This window comes from Aspergillus luchuensis, chromosome 3 (assembly GCF_016861625.1).
Source record: "Aspergillus luchuensis IFO 4308 DNA, chromosome 3, nearly complete sequence".
NCBI classification, from domain to species: Eukaryota; Fungi; Ascomycota; class Eurotiomycetes; order Eurotiales; family Aspergillaceae; genus Aspergillus; species Aspergillus luchuensis.
This window is the reverse complement of record NC_054851.1, coordinates 4,386,796-4,404,981: the sequence shown is the minus strand read 5'-3', so window position 1 is coordinate 4,404,981 and position 18,186 is coordinate 4,386,796. Positions and strand designations below refer to the sequence as shown.

At 50.4% G+C, this 18,186-nt stretch overlaps 6 protein-coding genes and 1 non-coding gene across 7 annotated transcripts; 5 read left to right on the top strand and 2 right to left on the bottom strand.

Annotated features, from left to right (window-relative positions):
• Positions 1 to 1,436: 1,436 nt before the first annotated feature.
• Positions 1,437 to 3,267, top strand: AKAW2_31483A (uncharacterized protein; the record flags this gene model as incomplete). The annotated part of the gene is made up of 2 exons (XM_041688114.1): positions 1,437 to 1,818; positions 1,910 to 3,267. 2 exons carry the CDS (start codon positions 1,437 to 1,439, stop codon positions 3,265 to 3,267), a joined length of 1,740 nt encoding a protein of 579 aa, XP_041541930.1.
• A 3,488-nt stretch (positions 3,268 to 6,755) lies between these two features.
• Positions 6,756 to 6,862, top strand: AKAW2_t30026A. The gene has a single exon. It is a non-coding gene; the product is annotated as a tRNA-Gly (tRNA).
• A 560-nt stretch (positions 6,863 to 7,422) lies between these two features.
• On the bottom strand, positions 7,423 to 9,660 carry AKAW2_31480S (uncharacterized protein; the record flags this gene model as incomplete). Its single annotated transcript, XM_041688112.1, has 1 exon — positions 7,423 to 9,660. One exon carries the CDS (start codon positions 9,658 to 9,660, stop codon positions 7,423 to 7,425), a length of 2,238 nt encoding a protein of 745 aa, XP_041541929.1.
• A 691-nt stretch (positions 9,661 to 10,351) lies between these two features.
• AKAW2_31482A (uncharacterized protein) lies at positions 10,352 to 10,615 on the top strand (the record flags this gene model as incomplete). The annotated part of the gene is made up of 1 exon (XM_041688111.1): positions 10,352 to 10,615. One exon carries the CDS (start codon positions 10,352 to 10,354, stop codon positions 10,613 to 10,615), a length of 264 nt encoding a protein of 87 aa, XP_041541928.1.
• Positions 10,616 to 11,623: 1,008 nt separating this feature from the next.
• AKAW2_31481A (uncharacterized protein) lies at positions 11,624 to 12,037 on the top strand (the record flags this gene model as incomplete). The annotated part of the gene is made up of 1 exon (XM_041688110.1): positions 11,624 to 12,037. One exon carries the CDS (start codon positions 11,624 to 11,626, stop codon positions 12,035 to 12,037), a length of 414 nt encoding a protein of 137 aa, XP_041541927.1.
• A 570-nt stretch (positions 12,038 to 12,607) lies between these two features.
• On the bottom strand, positions 12,608 to 14,810 carry AKAW2_31479S (Zn(II)2Cys6 transcription factor; the record flags this gene model as incomplete). Its single annotated transcript, XM_041688109.1, has 6 exons — positions 12,608 to 13,076; positions 13,135 to 13,473; positions 13,533 to 13,691; positions 13,754 to 13,905; positions 13,966 to 14,568; positions 14,625 to 14,810. 6 exons carry the CDS (start codon positions 14,808 to 14,810, stop codon positions 12,608 to 12,610), a joined length of 1,908 nt encoding a protein of 635 aa, XP_041541926.1.
• A 725-nt stretch (positions 14,811 to 15,535) lies between these two features.
• Positions 15,536 to 18,186, top strand: AKAW2_31478A (uncharacterized protein; the record flags this gene model as incomplete). Its single annotated transcript, XM_041688108.1, has 3 exons — positions 15,536 to 16,117; positions 16,178 to 16,893; positions 16,953 to 18,186. 3 exons carry the CDS (start codon positions 15,536 to 15,538, stop codon positions 18,184 to 18,186), a joined length of 2,532 nt encoding a protein of 843 aa, XP_041541925.1.

Here is an 18,186-nt window from a genome sequence, read left to right as displayed (position 1 = left end):
TACCCAAGCCTGGCGGCATCCATGCTGGTATATTACCACATCATGCAATACCTAGTCCAAGCTCAGACATTCTCCCTCTTCTACCGACCCTCTCAACAGCTATAACAGCGGAAAACCTTACATGGTCTTCTATGACAGACTCCTATCGAGTTGGGGTGGCACATTGTCAAGACTTCCGGGTATAATTGTGCCAAGACACCCTAGCTTACCACGCGTCATCTTCTACCACCAAATGCGGCTTAGCGTGCACTTGTAACACGATTGCTGATTCATACTCTCCAACAAAACTGAACTAAAAATAGTTGTGGCCGCTGCACCGAAGTAAGCTCCCTTATTACAGAGAGTTAAACCAATCACATATTACGTATAACATGGTTCTTATTATGGGGATACATTATTGATCATTGTCTTGTTATTGCCTTGTACAATATTCCCCGGAGCGGATTTACCATGCAGCGCTTGGTCTCCTACTTGAAACGGACAAATTTGATCAGGACCTGGCTAGAGCAAAAGCTATAACTGCTGAGTATACTCAGGTGCAAATGACGCAATCTTTGTAAATCACAGGAGGGTCTTGTCAAACCTACTCTAATCGCTCACATGCTGTACGGAATTCATGTGTCTCCCGAGTTTGACTAGGTCGGGCTGGAGTGTCTGGGTTCAGGTCTTGACTGCGGACTTTCATGCCCTCGGGTGCGGTAGGCTAAAAAATAGAACTGTCTTCATTTTAACAGGAGTGATCTTAAGGTCATCTAACATTACTGTGTCACAGACAAGCCTGAGGGCGGGGGCAAATTGATATTTCGTTATCAGGAGAGTCAATGGTGCAAAAGATGTCTTTTCCAAGATAAGTACTACTGCTTCCTGGTTCCACACCGGTCGGGATGTACTTCCACTTTGCCTCAATGCTAGACCTTATTTTGCTCTGGCAAGGCATCCGTAGGCGTTTTTCCTGTTTCTGAGGCACGCAACAGATGACAAGTATGGTTACATTCTGGAGAGACAGGAGTGCATGTCCTGCTCCATCTGGAAGTGGGATATACACCATGCCTGAGAGGCTTGTAGACACATGTAGTCAAAGCAGAACTTACGTTCAATACCAAATGAGAGACAAATACATTTCTTCCTTGTCTCCTTTGAACCAACGCTATGAGCCAATGACTAGGGATGCTGAATACTACAATTTAGTCGCTCACATGCCCTATTCAACATCTGCAACTTCTGCGGGCTATCCAGCGCCTGGTCAAAGGAACTGTAGTATAAAAGCTATGACAGTTGATGTTACATACTGCCCTGCACGAAGACTAGGGAATACTGTGTAAGCCAGTGACCGCACACGCCAGGGTATTCTTAAACCTTGTCCTACGAATATCATATTGTTCTGTCAACGTCATATTGGTATTTGACCACCCGGCGCTCACTAGCGTTCGGCGGCCATGAGTCGAAAGGAAAAATTGCCTAAGAGGAACGTTCCTCGTGGCACAAAAGATAAAAGCAATGAGAACAAGTTCTCACCATTACAAGCCAGGGAAGACTCTTCATCACGTCGGGACGCGGACGGGGATGTACAAATGCATCAATCAGAAGGGGATGCAGCAGAACCTCAAAAGCATAGGGAAAAGCACCGTCAGGGCTACAGCCTAAAGCAGCGCGCGGCCACGACCCGGATCCGGAACTGCGGTGACAAGGATTATTACGGCGTGCTGGGGCTTGAGAGGACCTGTGACGCACGGGATGTCCGACAAGCATATCGAACCTTGGCCCTGCTGATACACCCAGACCATAATAAGTATGATGACGCAGAAATCGCATTTAAAAGTGAGTGTTCAAGTGGTCAGCAACATCGTAATCATCGTCGTGGCTGCCGCAAGGTCTTATTAGATTATCACTGACAAGTCTGCCCGACAAGAGGTTGGCCAAGCCTACCAAGTGCTCAGCAATTCGCAAGAGCGGGCCGCCTTTGATAAACAGCATGACCGTTATGAGAACAAAGGAAGCATCGATCCACATGACCTCTTCGGGGAGGAGTTCGCGGACAATGCTTCGGGCGACGAGTCTAGCGAGGCTCACTCAGCTGATGAAGAAGATGGACCAGAGACCCCTGACCACGCCGTTTTGGAAGTTTACTCTGAAGCTACTACCTATGTCAATGAATATCTCGCAGCGAAAGACACGTCCGTCGTCCACGAGATGCGTGAAAAAATCAACGACCTCAACCGGAGAATTAAAGAAGACAACCGGAAACACGGCCGGCCTGAAAATGACTTTCTGATCAAGATAGACCTGCTGACGGGTGTCCGCAACGAATATAACAAGGCAACTGACATGGTCCAGGATGGAACTGCCAGCGGAAAACAGTCGGAAACGCTGCGTAGGATTGTGAGCCAGTTTGAGAATGCGCGAAAGGGATACGGCTATCCGGAAACCTGGAAGCTCCCATCAGCCATTGGCAACGGCGACAGTAATAACAACCAGGGGCCTGGCAAAACCAACGATGCGCGCCGAATACTTGGCTATCTGCCACATGTGGGCAGCCAGCGAACCATTTTCTTCGTGGAAAGCCAGCCTAATGGAATCGCCATGAAGCGGTCGCAGGACATTGGATATGATGCAACTAGGTTGTACCTGGAGCTCCCTGAGTCACAGAAAAAGGATGTCCGTTATTCGCAAAGCCGCTATGGGAAAGACCAGCGGGGCAATTATGATCAGATCCTGGGATGGGATTGTCGAGTTCCGTCCAATATGTCTCCGTCTGACTGGGAATACCGACGAGCTCTACCTCCTTCGTATGGCCTGGTCCGTTTCCACAACGGTTCTGCGGACATCCTGAGCCGAACCGCCCTGCGCAACGTGCTTGGGAGGGAGGCCGCTGATCGAGAAATTAATACTTTCTATGAACAGCGTAATATGGCTCCGCCGTGGGCTCAAATGCCCTCTCGTGGACGACTCCCTGGCCGCAGTTATGCTAAGATTCAGGGGCCATCAGTGGCCGACAGTGCAATCAACGGACAGCAAGGTATTGAGCCAACAGTGAGAGTTAAGCGTAGCAAAAAGAGCAGATATACAGGTGGATCCCAGGGAGATGAGAATCAACAAGCCAGTTCTTCAGTAGGGGAACGCGGTGGAGAAGGCCAGGGCACTACAGATACAATCCAAGCCGTTATGGAGACGAACCGACTCCAGATGCAGGCCATCACTGATGCACTTGCTCAGCTAACATCGCGGCTTGCTATCATGGACCAGGCTCGGAATACCCTTCCTGGCTAGTACTAGCGTGAATATGTTATGAAGCAAGGCCGTTTTGAGAGGACTTACCGAGTATACTGGGAATGGTCTCCAATAGAGAGAACCCGCTATGTTCGAATGTCTCGAGATACCTGAGGTGGAATCACGTTTGCCATAAGTATGCAGCACTCAGAACTGTTGGTCTTGGTTTTGCGTCAAGCTGGACACTTACGGCCCCTGCTCTGGAAGGTACTTGCATAGTTGTCTTTCCCAGTTTACCATATAAATGTTCGGCGGTGACTTAGAACTGAATGCGTGTGCTTCAAGCATCATAATATACTGGCTTAGCCAGAAAGGCTTTCATACAGTTTGTCATATATAGTGTTTGATATAGAGCCACTCCTTTGATGTATTTTATATATTCCTTCTACCAAACGTCAAAAAGTACTTTGATATATATACTCTGGCTTCTGTAACTGAAATGGCTGTCAGGAACATACACGCCGCTGCACATATTTCAGTATCCCATGTGCCGTTGCAGCAAGTAGCATCAGCAAGACCTTGACATACACGAGAACTGTGTACTCATAGTGCGGGTTCTCGGCTTGCCACAGCATCAGACGTCCAGGCACTGTGTCTTTGAGGATTCGAAGCGGGACGGTGGCCGAGTCATTCGTTCCATTGCCGAAGATGATGGGACACAGATCAACCATACCAACCCTCCTTTTGCCACCAACACGCAGACCTTCTCCCCCAGCCAGAGGGTTCCATCGGTTATTGTTCCAATTTCTTATAGCATAAGATAGAACATCACCTAAGAAGCCACCGTGGTATAGTAGAAACGCACAGCCGAAGACTGATTGCTTCATGTCTTCAAGGGGTACTTCAAAATGCCATGAGCCAGCTTCCATGAGCACCATTGGGCCATGGGATGCTCGCATATGTAGTGTATCCTGGAGTTCCCACAAAATTAGTAGTGTCTTGTCTCATTAATGGGTAGAAGCTAACCCGGTAATCAACGGAACCAATCGCGGCCAAAGGGAAGCGCTCCATCATTGGCTCTATGATGGATCTATTATACTCGGTCCTAATATCTGTGACCGAACGAGAACTAGAAGAGATATCAACTACACTCGAAGAATTGGAATAGAAAACCCTGCAGGCTGTTAGTCCTCTATTCAGGTCATTACTCCTTTATATGATTTCTACGCCGTGTTGCGCATATAGACGGCAGAATTATCTGCCTGTTATGACATTCCCTGCTGTCTTGGGATACATTACCATACCATTTTTCTTTCTCTGAGCCGTACTAGGAGGATCCAGTTCGTTGCCGCATACAAACGTTGGACCCTCATGCCAGGGGGAAGAATATAGCATTTAGAATAAACGATCTGCAGTCTGTGCACTCTACTGTGACGGCTAACGGGCTCATTTAGAAAGAGAAAAATAAAGGGCTATTGCCAGTATAATAAGATATAATCCTGGCCAAGTTCTCTGCGGAGATTTGTACAGTCGAGAGTTGGGTATTCCTTCTATCTATATGCTTCAAAATAGGTGACAAAGACGCTCCCGCTAGATCCCATCTTTCTTTTTCATACTTCAGTATTATTTTGTCTATATTACTTCGCATATTTGTTCCACATTTTCTTATGTTATAGGACCACCTGTAGCCACTTTCCTGCTTTATGGGTCATTTGGTACGGGTATCTGCCAACTGGTAAGGCACGGAACCCAGCTAATAATTGGTATCCGTGTAATTATCCTTCAACCTGCAGAAACAAGTGCATATGACATCGGTAGAGAAGCTTCATTGTGTCTGATACGTGCATCATTGTTCAATCATATTAAGGTAGATTGTGAGAGATAAACAGCGTCATAGCCCGCCTATTACTCCTGCCTGTGGGTGGGTTTCGACCTTGGTGAGCAACGCATGTGAGAAGAGCAAAAGATTTCGTGTCACAGCGTACATGAAACTGTGCGGCAATTTGGATCTCTCTATGACTTATATTAGCGCTAGCTATCGCTTCGGAAGGCTAATAGTAGTTTTGTTAAATCTCCACTCTCATAATATTCCACTAGGTTACGCTTTGTCTTATTCTCATTATCTGGACAGTACATTCATTAGCTTCTGGTCGTGAGGGTAAGCTCTACAGATGATCCTTGGGCGAACATATTTAGAACTGCAGAATGAGGCGGCTAGGGCATAGACGTGCCCCCGTCATCTCGACCTAGCTCGTTAGAGACATTGCTAGACAGCTTGTCTGTCCTAGGCCCTTTGCGCCCACTTTCATCTGAGACCGAGGCAGATGAACTGGATGGACAGGTATATAATTAGTGAACCTCATTATCCGCACGGCGTTAATTGCATTCAGGTGTCAGATGACTTCTGCGACCATCAATTACAAGACTGTGCTCTATTCATTTGTTGACCTACCTCTAATAGATTTAGTATTTTTCAAAGCCCCTAGTGTCTGATATTATCAGTGCGTATGGTCCAACTATTATTGTGGGCCTTATTTCTCGAGGTAGACGATTAGATCAACCTTCAGACTACATCTAAAGATACGTCTTATGCTTCAGATCAGAGTTAGATGTAGGACCTCCTGATAGAAAGAATATACTCAAAGCAACCCGTTCCAGATACACTAGTTGAATTAGTAATAGTCGACCGGATCGCTAAATATCTGTTCATATAAGATTATGTACCCTTAAACAATTCCAGCATCCTACCATATTAGTCTTCTATAATATACAAGGTCCTACATATTAACTCTTTGGTAGGTTGAATCGTTCACTAAATCGGTTCCGTGAATATTCATACTGTAGCACCCAACAAAGCGGTAGACCTAGTTGATGCCCACTTCTTCACAATATCAATAACGTCGCTTGAGGAGAGCCAGGTTTGCCATATGCCTCACATCAGACATTCGGGCTTGTTTGAAGATACAGTAGATCTCGCGAAAGACATTGACAGCTATTCATTCTGCAATTTATTGCCAGGCGATTATTGGCAACCGATCATAATTGGTCTCCTGTTCTCGCTGCCTCGACTTCATGGGCTGCGGTCGAGTCGTCCTCATCAGTAGGAGGATTAGAGTCAAAATCCTTGGCTGTTATCTGAGTCTTGCGTTGGCCTGTCTGGGCCGCTATGTCTTAGCTCGAACAATTCATCGTAGAATCGGGTGAAGAGAGCTGCCAACCTTCAAGTTCGTAAGGAACGGAAGAAGCAGTTTTAGTTGCGGACATTAGTGGGGAAGTCATTCGGGAGAGGCACCGGGTTAAATGGGAGCGATGTTCTTCTAACAGGTGAGTAGGTTGCCTCACACGGAGGGAAGTTCCCTTGCGGTGGGTCAAGCTACCTTGGGCACGGGAAGTTCCCTCCGATGGGCGAAGAGTCCCAGCGCATACGCATGAGGCGGGCGCATTAGCGCTTACAGAGAATGAGTCCTGGCTTTGCTGTCGTGCACGCGCCCCTAGGCCCTGTTGCACGTATCACTCCGTAGGATTTGAGACCAAGCCGATTCGTCACCGCCTGTGGCGGTGGCGTAGTGGTAAGCGCTCCGAGGTAACTTCCAATAGATGCGGGATTGGTCACCTTGCTATTTGGAGGTGGTGGGTTCGATTCCCATCGCCGGCACGACATTTACCACAGCAATGAAATTCGTTGCCACAATAGTACCTAACCCTTCCCCTTATGGCAGGGTGGCGAGGAAGAGAAACAGTCACAGGCCTTGGTAAGGCTCCAGATTTGTCAGGAAAGAAATAGCTTACAGCAAAGACGTGTATCGAGAGAGATCGCTATACAGTGAATACCTGTATTCGCCCAAGGAGTTGGATTCTAAACCATAAACCACTAGGCTAGGTGCGAATTCGTATTTAAGTATAGTGGGGAAACCAACACGAGGCGGATGGGTCAGCGTATGAATATACTACGTACTTATCTGTGGCTCCGCCGTCGCCAATATTGTGGCCTTCGGCCCAAAACTGTGTCTTTTAACGTACTGAGATTTAGAGGCCCTCTGCATTTCTTTTGCCGATGACAATCTGGCAGACTGTTCATAAGGACTTCAAGTTATGAAGGCAGCTACTGTATAAACAATGATCCTGCATTTACTTGAGAATTTTTCCATAATCACATTACTGCCAGTCTATATTATTCATTCACGCGTAGGCGTGCAATTCCTCTCACCTTCATTATTAGACAATACAAAGTCGTTTACGCTTGTGCAGTTCTCTACACGGATGCCTTCCGGGTGGCTTCACCCGCCTTTTCATAGGTCGGTGATTCAGTTTCGAGCAATGAAAGTCAATGATCAGGGCCCGTCCCAGCTCGGCGTTCCACAGAATATTGTCCGACCGGAGGTCCTGGTGTGAGACTCCCAAGGAACAGATCTCCTTCTCAGACCTCGCAATCTCACGTGTGATCGTAGTGTCACGCTCTATCTTATGTATGGGCTCACCCCCCCAGGCCATGATGAGCATGTGGCAGATCTCGCCAGCTCCATGTACGAAGTAGGATTTGGCCAAATCGATTGCCCCCAGAAAAACAGGAACAGCAGAAGCCTGTGCTTGGTCGAGTACACGGTATACGACTTCTTCACGTTTGACCTCCTCCCACCGTCGGGGAGTTGTTCCTTTACCGACCATAGTATATCCATATGCCGTATATGTGACTTTAAATGGGACTCCCGATGCGCCACAACCCCCCATTGGTGTACAGTCTCGGTCGATATTTTCATCTAGTTGCTGTTTGAGTTGCTTGATCAGTGTTTTGGCATTGATGGGGTGTTGGCTGCTGTCCCCCCCCTGTCGGTGGAGCATGACATTTGGGCAATTAACATCCAGCTGACCACCTCGTTGCAGGCTACGTAGACATTTCTGCGTGCAAAACTGTGCAGTGTGCTGCTGACCTTGGCTGCCGATCGGGGTATATTGATCTCCCGCCAGATGTGCTGATCGTTGAGCAGATGGAGACGAAGGAAAGGATGCAACCTGACTGAAGCCACGCTTCCTTCCTCCTGGAGCTTGATCTGCGTCAGAGTCAGAATCATGACGTGGTGTCAGATTCGGCGACGCGCAGCTAGCTCGAGACCGGGTGGGTATTCGACGGATGTCGGCAGGGGGTGGAGCAGGAGACGAAGACGGTATATATTCTGATGTAGTAGGTTCGGAGCTCGTATACTCCGATGCTGTATGTTGTGAATCGGGCGGGTTTTGTTGCAATTCCGATTCTGGGATCTGGGAACGTGTATGATCGAAACTTGTCTTCCATTTTGGCAGCTTCTTTGTGGCATTCCGCCACTCCTGGTCACGATATTGTGAGCGGAAACTCATGAGGCATAAACACAAGACCCGAGCAACAGCTGTTAGCGGCTGTTGTAAAGAACCCAGTTCATCATCCGGGTTAACTTCCATGTTGGGTTCACAGAGATGATAGTATAAGGTGCCCGGATTATCATAGGGGACCCGCAGCAAAACCAATGCGAATCCATTAGTCAGATATGAGTACTCGAGCCCTTCCTGGAGCATGACATGATACTCCTGAACCACAGCCGAGCCGGTTAGCCAGGCCGCATTATATCTCAGTTTCTCGGGCCCCTCCGTGGGAACGGAGTCCGGTCTGACCACTTCATCCCAGAACTGCATCGGTCGCAAACCCGCTCGAAGATTCTCCACGGATAGTTTATGGGGCGGCTTGTACTCAACTGTCATAATAATTGTATTTTTATCACCGTCGACCCGGTGGATACAATATTGATCCGGTCGGGAATTCGCCGATTTATCTGTTTTAGACTGGTCGGCGTCAACCGCATCGAGGGCATTTGCATGGTTATCGAACTGAATTCCATTGCCTAACTGAAATTCCTCTCGAGCAGCACGTATCCTGCAGAGTTCCGTGATAATATCACGGACATAGTTCTCCACCCCGAATCTTTCATAGCTTTGCAGATCCTGCTCACTGCTTATAGCTCTCTTCTTGAACTCTTCCCCAAACCCCTTTAGGACAGTACGCGACGGAAACACTTGTGCAGCAGGTTGTCCAGGCGGTGCTAAATAAGTACAAACGGAGTGATAGATCTCTTGCTGTATGGCTGTGCACTCGGTCCAAGGCAGAAGTTGCAGCGGACAGCGCTTCCCCTTTGGCGCCGGAACCGTTCCCGTCGTAGAACGGGACGGACTTTCGACTCTCAGGCATAGAGAAGTATAGTTGTGACAGTATCGAATTAGCTCTGCAAAGGTGGTTTGTCGTGTTTGCTCTCTTTCCTGGTCCCTTTCCTGCTCTGCTTGCTGCTGATGTTCCTCAGCTTGTCGTTGGCGTTCCTCAGCTTGTCGTTCGCGTTCCTCAGCTTGTTTCCTAAGCTCTGCTTCCCGCTGGCGTTCCTCCTCTGCCCTCAAATAGAGCGCTTGGTAGTCGGGTGGGCTGCTGTTTTCCATTTGCTTGATGGGGGTTATCAAAAAGTGTTCATTCGGTTGACGCTCAACTAGGCGGGCATGCGGAGAGGTCGCTTGGCCTCGGTCGGTCCCGGTCTTATTTTTTGCCGTTCCAGCCAATCATAATTGGTGGCTGTGCGGAACCCTGGCCTCAAGTAGCCACAACATGCATAGTTTACCTGGCGTATTGCCCCTTGCAAATACGGCCGCCGGCGAGTGCAGAAAACTCGCAACTTACGTGTCCAACACTTTGGAACAAGAGTGCAAGTTGTAAACACCATCATTGGCGCCCCATCATTTAGGACCCACCGGTCCCCTATCTTCTTTGAAGCCCCACCGCTTTTGAAACCCCACCACCTTTGCACACCCATCAGCTTTGATTAGCCTTATTTATTGTTCAGTCTATCGATCCGATTGTGGGATCCTTTTCGGGCTCTTGCGCTATTAAAACTTGCATCCCGACTGACCTTTTGTGACCAGCCGAAAATGGCTGCCCCCCAAGAGTGAAGGGTCCCCCGCAGTGGTCATCTTATAAATGACAATCCTGTCTCCTTCCCTTCTGTCCATTGATGCTCCTCAGCCATTTCTTCTTCCCATAACCTCTGCCTGCCGTCGTCGCCAGTCACCTCACGATCCTACCCTCTCCTGGTCTCTCTTTCCAGTAGACCGGTCGCTTGACTCCCTCCCTTGAGCCATGGCCCGCTGTCCACCACATCACAACATTGGCCATAGCAGCGACAACGACGGAACCGATAGCAGTGTGTCTTTCCGCCTAGACTCGGACAACGCCGTCGGTGTGGATTTCCCGATAGACATCACCGATGTCACAACTCCGACTTACCTCTACGGCGAGTGGGTGGAGACAAGGGTCGAACCTGTCGGAACTGCTCTAGGCAGCGGTCTACGGGGAGGAAGTCTCACGGGAGTGAGAAAGGATCTCTTTCTCCAAGCCGCATGAACGCGGACTCAGGCTGCAGCTCTAAAGGCGGTGGTGTAAAGTAACGCCAGCCGTGCCCGATACCCTGAGCAATGGTGTTCCCAGTCGAAGTCCTACTGCTTTAGAAGGCGTCGCGAAACAAAACGATAATTCGGGCACCAGCTCCAGTGATGATGATTGGAGTGACAGTAACTCTGCCAATGACTCTGACACGGACCCTGACATTGGTTCTAGTCGAAAGATTGATCGACTCAGCAATTTGAAGACACAGGTCACAAATACACGGAATCGACCGCTGCATGCCCCCCTGCAGCGTGTGCGGGAGGGGATGGGGGATAAATCCAAGCCACAGAGCACCTTCCACAGCAAACCTACCTCATCGGCAAAGTGATGACGTGGCCCACCTCTTTATCAGTAGAAGACGAGTGGAAGCGATAGAATGAGGTCACTCGAGGCTGCACGGATGTATTATAATGTCCTGGAAGGTGGCCCGCGAGGGGGACGATGACCAAAGCGAACAATTTCCGTGGACAGGACAACCCGAATTGAAGACTCCCAGGGAGGGGGCGGTGGTGCAGGTGCCTCCCCTTTCTACGTCGGCCTCAACGTACGAAGCCACTTTGCAGGCAGCTGCAGATTAGCCTCGCACATGTTTCCACTGTTCAAGCAATACTCTCACCACAGAGGTTTGACATAACACTTTCGATACTTCCCTGTGGTGGGCTGTGTTGAACAAACCCGAGTGTATTTATAGAAAATGCACCTTGGGCAAGCCTTTAGAGTATCTTGCCACGTCCGGTACCAATATTTGTTCTCTCGGAACAATATTGATTATCATCATAAACTCAATAAGCGGAACATGGTCAACGCGCACTATGTATCATCAGAGTGGTCTCAGAGCGCATGTTCTCCAGGCTGATTAAGTCGCACGAATTTGGATGGACGACCGACCAGGTCTTTGGCCTGGAATGGACGCCAGTTGGTGGTCGTACGCCTGTGCCGGTCGTGCGACCAGCGTCCTAAGACTATATGGGTCGGGCGCACAAGGGCTGGCGTACCTGGTGCTCAGTCACAGGACCTACGCATCGCACCGAACGACCCAGTTCGTCAGCACCCAGGTCCACAACTCCAGCTCTCTGTTCCGATGCGCCCGACCTGTATGATGTTGAGACGCTGGTCGTACGATCAGCACAGGCGTACGACCGCCAACTGGAGTCCACACCAGGTCTTCGGCCTGGTGTGGAATGTGATTGCGGATTCGTGATTGAGTCTAATGGGGATATAGCATCAGGCGAGGGGCCAGCGTATGAAAATCCGAGAACGACCGCGACGACGACTATGAGCAATAGCTCCCGAGCCAGCGTTCCATGTCTCGCCTCTGGCCGTGATGACATAAGCGTTGCACCTCTTGGCTTGATATGCCTGACCCAGCAAGATTCGTAGAACATTCTAGAGATCTGTCTGGGCTGAAACCAAGGATCTGAGTGCGTTTGTATGACCCAGGTTGCTAGCACTCAGGTCAACAATAGCAGCCCTCTGCTCTGGTGCACTCGACCCTATAGGTAATCAGACCCTAGGCCTGCGTTGTGTAAGAACCTCAGGCAAAATTTAGAAGGCTCTTCGAATTCCGCTGGTCAGGCGTCATCAAGCAACTAGAGGTATTTATGTAATCACGGCCAGATGCGGGGCAGGGAACGCTGGCTTTGGATAGATGTATACAGCAGCTTACGACGTGTCCCAACGCCATAGATCTAATGCCTAGCATGCTTCAGATAAATAATCTTTAGAATAAGTCAAGGAGCATGGGCATTTGCGCCGTCGTTGGACGGGTCACCGTACGAAATCTTGCCATCATCATCTGTCCGGACTAAATGAGCTGGTAAAACAAAGGTTTTGAAGTCACCATCTACAGAGTTTACCCACCCCCCCCTCTCCGGTGCCTCGCTAGTTCGATGAGTCCCACCCCTCTCAGAAAAAGAAAAGAAAACAAAGAGTGTTCCCATCCACGCTTCACTAGATGCAAAAGTTGGGATAAATACTCTTAAAGCGCTCGTCATCATGTCTCTCCCATATGGTTGCTTCGAAGTCAACAAACAGCGCGTGGGTCTCTGGGAGAAGACTCACATGGTTTTTCCGCGCTGAAAGCTGCAACATGCGCATGAGGCCCTTCATCAGGGGCCACCTGCGGGAACAGGCACGGGCGACTACGCAGAGCTCCGCGAAGGCGCTCTTACGCCCCAGGTCACCGAGCTCGCTTAGCAAAGTGAAAAGCGCCGTGCTCAGGCAACTTACGGTGGTAAGACACATGTAGTCAATCCCCCACTTCGCGCGATAAATGCGGAGGAGCTGAACAACGGATTTCGCCGCGTCCAGGCAGACTTCTCTCGCTGCAAACGTCATGCCTTCGGTGCCGGCCTTAGCAGCATCACTTGGCCCCTTGAGGGATCCCCAAAGATTCATGATACTTGCGTGGTAAACCATGCTGCTTGTTGCATGATTAAGATATCTTGGCACTGTTGGGCAAAAGAGGGTCCACTTACTGTAAAGTAAGAGCATGCGGTACTGTAACCTTTTCCGGAGTAAGACACTCCGGCAAATTATCTCTCCATCCATCTAATCTTGCCCGTATTTTCTGCAAAGTGCGCGGAAGACTATCTGGGGGCGGTATCTGGCCACTGCCAAAGACTAGTGCACTCGCATCCGTATTGATGGTGCTGAGCTCGCAGAGGTTGTTGAACACACAAGCGATATGTGACTGAACGGGACTGGCTTCGCGTGGATACGGAACCCAGGTCTCAGCAGGGCCGTGGTCGCATGGGAGAAGAGGTCGATCTGGCTGAGTAGTTGCGAGATACTTCATCCATGTGATCGAGGTAGTTCTGCGCGCTTTGAGTCAGGACAGGCAGAAGGAAGCCCACTGAAGTAAATTAACACGCACACTGAGATATTATATATGCCCCAGATAGCATTAGTCGCAGCACGACCCTCTGGTGTTAAAGGAGCTAATTCCGAGTATGTTTCTGTGTGATCAGCGGCCAAACTGCGAAGCTGACCTAGATGCCACCATGCAGCTTCGCCCTTTCCCAGTGCAGCTTTGCTGCGGATAGCCAATCAGTGTTATGGATCATAGATGTTGCCGCTGGCGGATGGAAGACCCACCAGATGGTAAACACCCCGCAGCCTTGCAAGGTAGTCAAGTCATGCTGACCATCCATTCTATCGTACCATCGTTTCGCCTCCTCGTAAAAATGAAGCCCCTTTGAATTGAGGTCGGTAGGGTCCGCGTACGCTTCTGGGTGATCTGAATAGAACTATGTTAGGCAATCGGTGATTAGTGTCTGACAAGAGTCCATCATACGGGCAGCACTTACGCATGCTTCTGTAAGAATGCAGTTCATCAGAAACGGAGAACAGCACTGGGAATTGAGATTCGCTGCCTGAGCATCGCGGAGGAAAAGGTCACGATCGATCCAATTATGGAAAGGCTGACTCCACGTAAGCCAGAGTGAGACCAGATGCGATACAAATTCATCGGATTTGGTGACCGACGTCCAGGGCTCTGCGGGGACGCGATAGACGGGAGAACTGTGCAGTCGCTTGATAGTCAGAGCGCGATGTGGGGATGGGCGATGGAAGTCTATGGTGTTGGATGGCGATCGCGTGCGGTCGTACATGTCGGCCCCAACGGGACTCTGCTGCCGAACCCCATCGGTCATGGCATTTTTAATGTAGAGCTGTAATTCGGCAGGGGGTGCTTGACTGCGGATGAGACCTAGCAGCTGCAGGGCCTTGTCATCGGAGCTGTCGCGCAGCGTATTCACCAGCTGCTGCAAAAACCCACGCTCTGCTTCCAGTTCGTTAAGCTTGCGCTTGTGGGATAGCTTCCGTCGCATATCCTCGTCTAGGTCGAAGACACAAAGGGTCTGATTTTTGATGCATCGGTCACACACCGTGGTTCCGCTTCCGATGGAACACTATCTCAAGTTCAACATTACTAGGAAGACATGAGTAGGGAGAAAAGGGCTACTACCTTGCATTTTAAGCGCTTGCACTCGCGACAGGCAGTTGAAGCCTTTTGTTTGGGTAAAATAGGTGATACAGAGACATTCGTGTTGAATGGCATAGGCCTGTCAGCAGTTTCGGGACGCAGGGCGGGGGCAAGAGGCTTATGGAGCAGGAAGACTCGGGGCGGTTGGGAACGGGGAGGAGTTGACATGTTTAGTTTGAGTGGGTCAGATATTAAGAGGACGAGAGGGTTGTTAAGGAACAGCTCCTCGAACACCAATTCGACAGCAATGACGGGACTGGGGAGTGAGGGAAAGATTCATTGGATGGATGTCATCTTCGGAAAGCGGCCATCCTTGGTAGAGCCAATTGATCCGTGGCCGGAAGTCGCTTTCATCCACACAGCCGTTGCGTTTGCCGCAGGGCGACCGGCAGCGGCCACGATACAACAGGGTTTAGTAAGCACGGGCCGCGACAACTACGCGAATCTAGATAGCTAGAATTGTGTCTCCTGCCGCCCGGCTAAGAGATATCAAACACCCTCGCTTCCCAACCACTTGATGGCTGTCTCACACTACCATGTGAATCATTGTAAGTAAACAGATAGCAGGAGGGAATGGTCGTCTTCCAAGTACGTTGCCGGGCATTATAAGCCACCATCTCATATCATCCTATCGGGGTGAGGGATGACGCAGCTGGTATTTAAAAGTCTGTCGGGTATCGAGACCTGATTGGAAACATTGCCGCTTGGAGCAGGCTACACTGCGCTAAAGGTTACACGGGAGCGGGAATGCGCTACCATACTTGATTCATTCCCCGACAACCAGGGAAGGGGCCCCCGGGTTAATGACATCAACGACCGGCGACTTCCAACCTTCGCTCTGATTATCTGGCTACCAAGTTACTTCATGGCCGTTTTTGCGCCACCCCAAATCAATGATGGGATTTGCAAATGATTTCGGCCTCCCTCCGCTTTGTGCGATGGAGGACACGCTAGAGTCGTACCCCTTCGGTGTCGCGGCGCCCAATGAACCCTCCTTTACACTTGCGCCCGAGCATTCGGCCGTTGGGGGAACTGCCAAGCAGCCCTGGGTCCCCGAGAGCCCAAGGGACGTTATTCCCCTGGCCTTTCGCCCGTCTTCCCGGCTGGATTTTGTGGACCGACCGGGCTCATATCGCTATCCATCTTCATCATCGTCATCCCGCGAAGTACAGGGCTCAGCTGGCAAAGTTGCTATTCCCCGCATAACGTGCGACAGCAGCAAGTCGCAAGTCCGGCGGTGCACAAAAGCCTGTGGACCATGTCGGCAGCGGAAGATCAAGTGTGACGGGAACAAACCGGTCTGCCGACCGTGTGTAGACCGCAATGTCAGTTGTTTCTATACAGATGTTAAGCGGGTTCGCGACCGCAAGCAACTATCGGTCCTGCAGAGGAAGGTCGAGCAATATGAGCGGCTGTTACATGATTTGGAGGAGGTCGACGGGAATGTGGCTAGGCGTGTTCGAACGGCTCTCAGGGTAAGTCTCAGTGCGTGGCCATATGTCTCCTAGTCTCAGGCTCACTGCCGAAATCAAAAGGGGTTCGATGCAACGTCTGCTACTGCTGATGACGGCGATTCCGACTCTTCGAATTCCTCAGTCGGGTCGCTGAACGGGCTAGACTTAGTCCAGGAGGACTTGAACCGAAGCGAAAAGTCCGTCGCTACCGGATTCTTTGGGAAAAACTCGGAGGTAGCGTGGATGCAGGGGCTTGAAGATGAAGCAAAGAATCGAAGCTGGAGGAAAGCAGAATCACTGGATTCCGAGGCCAGTAAGGCTGTCAGGATCCGACTGCCACTTCCATGCTCGCAGATGCAGAGCACAGAGATTTCAGCGATCACCTTTTACTTGGACGATATCAGTCTCCCGTTGTTGGACTCGGTTGATCCGTACGAACTTCCGCCGAAGGGTCTTGCTGACCAGTTTTTCACAGCATACGTGGAGTCGGTCCATCCTTCGTTCAACGTTGTCCGGAAGACGGCCTTTGTACTCCAGTACCAGCGGTTCTTCAGTCAACCGACCCACCCCTCGCGACGTTGGCTGGCCATTTTGAACATGATCTTCGCTATTGGGTGTCGGTATTGTCAAGCCGTGAACGGCGGAGCAGACGGCGATTACGACGATCTCGTGTATATGAACCGGGCGCGAAAGCTGGCCCTGGATGAAGGTTATATCTTCAAACATGCCGATCTTCAGCAAGTACAGGTCGAGTTCCTGATGGCGCTATATCTCGTTAGCAAATATCAGATCAATAGGCAAGTGAACACGACAGCCGGTGCTTAAGGGGATCCACGCTGACACTAATATACTGCAGGGCATTTACGTTCTCCGGTATGGCATTCCGGTCCGCCATATCGCTGGGAATCAACCTGCGCTTTGTGGACGGTCAAACGGAATATCCCGCCAAAGAGGCTCGTATTCGGCTGTGGTGGTCGATCTTCCTCCTCGAGCATCTCCTTACGGCGGTCACTGGCCGGGCCTCTTGCATGGGCGAAAGCCTCAGTGCCACGCGATTACCAATACCGTTCGAAGAAGAGGCCTTTGGCAGACCGGACATACTGTCTCTTTTTCAAGACTCCGTATCACGTATCGACCGCCTCAAACTCACGCTCCTTCAGACGGAGGAGGAAGCGCGTGCCAGTGTGTCCTGGCTCGCATCCTGTGAACCCAGCCCGTCACTGTTCTTTCACTGTCTTGTGGACCTAGCTGCCATCGGGCAGGATATCATCATCAACGTTTATAGTATTCAAGGTGTCCACGACTCTGGGAGCCAGATTGAGCAGCGAATCCGAAAATATAGCAGTATTCTAGACATGTGGCTCAGTAAGGTTCCCGAGGCCTACCGATTCACCTCGGTGAACAGCGATGGGGTAGACATTCCGGGTGGCAACAACAGCCAATGGAAGCGAGAACGCATTTCCTTAGCCATGAACTACTACAGCACTCGTATCATGCTTTGCCGCCCGTGCCTCACGCACACTGGTTCGCCATTGAGTATTCGGTCTGCTGATCCAGAAGTTGCCCAGCATTCGTGCCCGAATTCACGCCCAAACTCCAGTAGTTGCACGCAGTTCCGCTCCAGTATGGCCCTCATGTGTATTCGTTCCGCCCGCTCCCTCCTTGCATGTCTTCCTCAGACACCAGACATCATGTGGATCACTGCAATGACTCCTTGGTGGTGCATCCTCCATTACATTATGCAAGCGACAACCGCTATTCTTTGTCATCTTTCCAGCTGGCCATCTGGGCCCAGCGAACACCCCGCTCATCCCGTCTTCTCCGATCTGGGGAGCACGGTCAGGGAGATTAAGAAGGCCATGCGCTGGCTCCACCACATGGCATACAGACATGCGGCTCCCGGACGCGCATTCCGGCAGTGCAACAGCATTCTGCGGCGTATTGCCCCGAGCCTGGGTATTGACCTCAGTGATCTCCCAATTGCAGAGACTACTGGTGAAGATGTATCACATTTGATTGGCAGCATTGACGAACGCAAGGTTAACAAAGTTCAATCTGCCCGAGATGTTTCAGCACCACATTCCAATTGA